This window comes from Gasterosteus aculeatus, chromosome 8, assembly GCF_964276395.1.
Source record: "Gasterosteus aculeatus chromosome 8, fGasAcu3.hap1.1, whole genome shotgun sequence".
NCBI classification, from domain to species: Eukaryota; Metazoa; Chordata; class Actinopteri; order Perciformes; family Gasterosteidae; genus Gasterosteus; species Gasterosteus aculeatus.
In genome coordinates, this window is record NC_135695.1 from 21,392,032 (window position 1) to 21,395,298 (window position 3,267).

The 3,267-nt window shown below is 56.1% G+C and overlaps 1 protein-coding gene across 1 annotated transcript; it reads left to right on the forward strand.

Moving 5' to 3' along the window:
* The first annotated feature begins 598 nt into the window (after positions 1-598).
* Positions 599-2,327, forward strand: psmb11b (proteasome 20S subunit beta 11b). Its single transcript, XM_040169247.2, has one exon. It carries the CDS (start codon positions 618-620, stop codon positions 1,623-1,625), a length of 1,008 nt encoding a protein of 335 aa, XP_040025181.2. The 5' UTR covers positions 599-617; the 3' UTR covers positions 1,626-2,327.
* The last annotated feature ends 940 nt before the right edge of the window (positions 2,328-3,267 follow it).

Genomic DNA, 3,267 nt, shown 5'->3' on the forward strand with positions numbered 1-3,267 from the left:
TGTTAGTCTTTAGTCGAGGTGGAGTCTGAAGATGTGAAGGCTCTCTGTGGTCCTGGTGTCTTCAGAGAGCTCGGTTAAGGACAGCAGGTAACACACTCGATTCAAGGGGCCTTTAAACGACTTCAGTAATCCTTGAGTGCACACGCTAATGTCTGAACACGCTAATGTCTGAACACGCTAATGTCTGAACACGCTAATGTCTGAACACGCTAATGTCTGAACAAGCTAATGTCTGAACACGCTAATGTCTGGCCGTGTGTGTGAATTTCAGTTGGGAGTTTAGCAGTTTGCACGATGGGGCTTTTGGCTGGAGAGACGTCGTGAACATGTGGTCCTCTGGTTTCGGGGGGTGGGCGGCGTGCTGAGGCCCCGCCTGCACCCAGGTCACTCTTTGGCCTCCGCCCAAGAAATATGATTTAAGGAAAGACACCTGATATGGAAGCCCGAATTAATTACCCGTGGGCTCTTTGTGCGGCAAAGTGGGAGCGGAGGCCTCGGTAACGGTTGCTAGGGGGTTTGTTTTTCGGATGACCTCGCCGCCACGGCGTCTATAAAAGCTGCCAAAGTCGAGAAACACAGACGAATACTTCAGCAGAGAGGAGTTTCTTTTCTACAAAATGGCTTTACAGGAGCTGTGCGACCTCCGGGACGTCCCAGCGGACCGTTCAACCCCCGGATGCTCTCGGCAGCTTTCTGGGAACAACACTGGTTGTGACCATGTGCGCGGCTCTTCCTTTGGCAACGCCTCACGCCAGTTTAGCTTTTACGTACCCGTTGCAGAATACTTGGACGAAAGCCCGATCCGGTTTGGACAGATCCGCCCCGCCTCTTCTCAAGAATCCGTCCTGCAGCCCCCCTGCGGGCCCGCGGGTCTCCCCCCGGCCGCCTCCCAGACCGTCCCCCTGCCCTTCCCCATGTCTCACGGCACCACCACCCTGGCCTTCCTGTTCCAGGGCGGCGTGCTGGCGGCGGCGGACACTCGCTCCAGCTGCTCGGGCCTCGTGGCGTGCCCGGCCTCGCAGAAGATCCGGCCCATCCACAGCCACCTGGTGGGCACCACGTCGGGCACCTCGGCCGACTGCGCCCTGTGGAAGCGCATCCTGTCCCGGGAGCTGCGGCTCTACCAGCTGCGCCACGGCCGCCGCCTGTCCACCAGCGGGGCGGCCAAGCTGCTCGCCTGCATGCTCCACCCGTTCAAGGGGACGGAGCTGTGCGTGGCCGCCACCTTGTGCGGGTGGGACGGAGGGGAGGCGGGCGAGGGTGGAGGCGCAAGCGCCGACCTGGGCGGAACGTCGGGGGGTCTCCAAAAGGCCTCTCCGAGCTCCTCCGGACCCGGCCTGTGGTACGTGTGCAGCGATGGCACCCGCCTGAGAGGATCGCTCTTCTCCGTCGGCTCGGGGTCGCCCTACGCCTACTCCATTTTGGACCAAGGGGTCCGATGGGGGCTGACGGTGGAGGAGGCCACGTCCGTAGCCAGGGAGGCCGTGTACAGAGCCGCGCACAGGGACGCGTGGTCGGGGAACTGCGTGGACGTCTATCACGTCACCTCCAAAGGATGGACGCGCAGGAGGAGAGAGGATCTGAAAGAGGAGTATTACCGGGAGAAAGGACGCCAGGGAAGGTGACCGCCGTGGCGTGCGGATGCTGAACGAATGGACGGGGGGGGGAAACGATCCGGCAGACGGCTGATGTTTTGTTTTTTAACGGGACTCCACTGCTGCTGCCGTTTGGACGGCGAAAACATTATGAATCATGGGAGATAATTATGAGCTACTCCTGCGTCATTTGAATCCCACCGACGGAGGGAACCAACCGGCGCAAACAGCCAGAGGAAACCCAGAGGTCTCGTCCTGCGTGACGGAACCCGTTTGGCAACCAGGAGTTGAAAACTGATTGGTTTCTGTGACGGGTCAATAAATCGACGAGGGGATGAACGTGATCTTGCTGAAGCTGCTTGTTTGGTTCTGTCTGAGCAGCCTGGTAGTAAATGAAGTGTTGGCTTGATTATCTCTGTGACGATGACTCTGCAAAGCGATATTGTTTTAAAAGGTAAAGAGCAGTTCGTCCTGTTCAGCCGTGCTTCTTTATGAACCTCGTCGCCGCAATGTTTTCGAGGCCGATGAATGAGGGTATGAATTATGCTTCCCCGTTAAAGAAAGGTTTGTTGTTTTCTGCACGCAGATGTTGCTTATTTTTGCAGAATGCCATATGTGGGCGTTTGTGTGCATTTGCATGTATGTACCCGCTTTGTTAAATAAATCACGGGCACATCTCCAGCGCGACATCAAGGGAGCCGAGTTGTCTTCTCACACTCGCGCCGTGTGACTGACTGCAGCTGGGGGGAGCGAGCGGGGAAAGCCTCCCTTCCTCCCCGACCTCATCCATAATTCCCGTCTTCAGAAGTTTTATTAATGACACAGTTATTGAGGGTATGGGGGGGGGGGTGGAAACAACAAACAAAATGGGAAACGAGAGGATCGCAGCTTGCGAGGCTGAGGAGCGTTTGGGGGCTTCGCGTCGGCCCTTTTTCAGCTGCTTTGGTTTCTTCGGCTGAGAACCGACCGAGAAGAGAAGACCCGATTGGCACCACGGCGCCGCAGCTTTGTTTTAAACGTACACCAAACACTTGTTGTCACGTAAACCTGCTGGGGGGCCCCTCTGGGCTCTGGACCGAGCGGATTGATTCCAGCTCGGCTTCGACTCGCCGTTGATAAACCTACAGCAGGGAATGCTGGGAAGTTTGCTTTCTAGTCGCGTCAGTCGGCGGGCGTCTCGCCGGCGTTGGTCTTTAAAGCCCCCCCCCCCCTCGTTTCTTCGTGGGGAGACGGAACTCGCGGGTGATCAAGGAAACGATGTGCAAAGCAAAGCGGCGCTCTGTGGATGAGTCGAGCTCAAAGCACGTCTCTCTCTCTGCTTCATTTTTCAAACTAAAAATACCCGAAACATGTGGGCGAGGAAACAAGAATTGTAAGTACGGGATGTCGGTTTGTAGAAGAAAGACACATTGGCTAAAGATCTCATGCTACTCCGTTCTCCAGACACGGTAAGAAGAACTTTCTGTCACGGACAAGATGCAAAATGACTAAAGTTAAACTTGAAAGCCAAAACTTATTTCGAGACCAAATTACGGAAATGTACCGTAAATTGATCAGTAATCTCCCCCGCCCAGCCCTCCCAAATAACGCATAACAAGCGTTCAACTTGCTGGAGAGAATGTGCCATCAGAGTGGGTGAAGGTGGGGCGGTCTAAGGGGGGGGGGGGGGGGG

Excerpts from the sequence above, each read along its gene's own strand:
- psmb11b (XM_040169247.2), top strand. The coding sequence starts at position 618 with ATGGCTTTACAGGAGCTGTGCGACCTCCGGGACGTCCCAGCGGACCGT.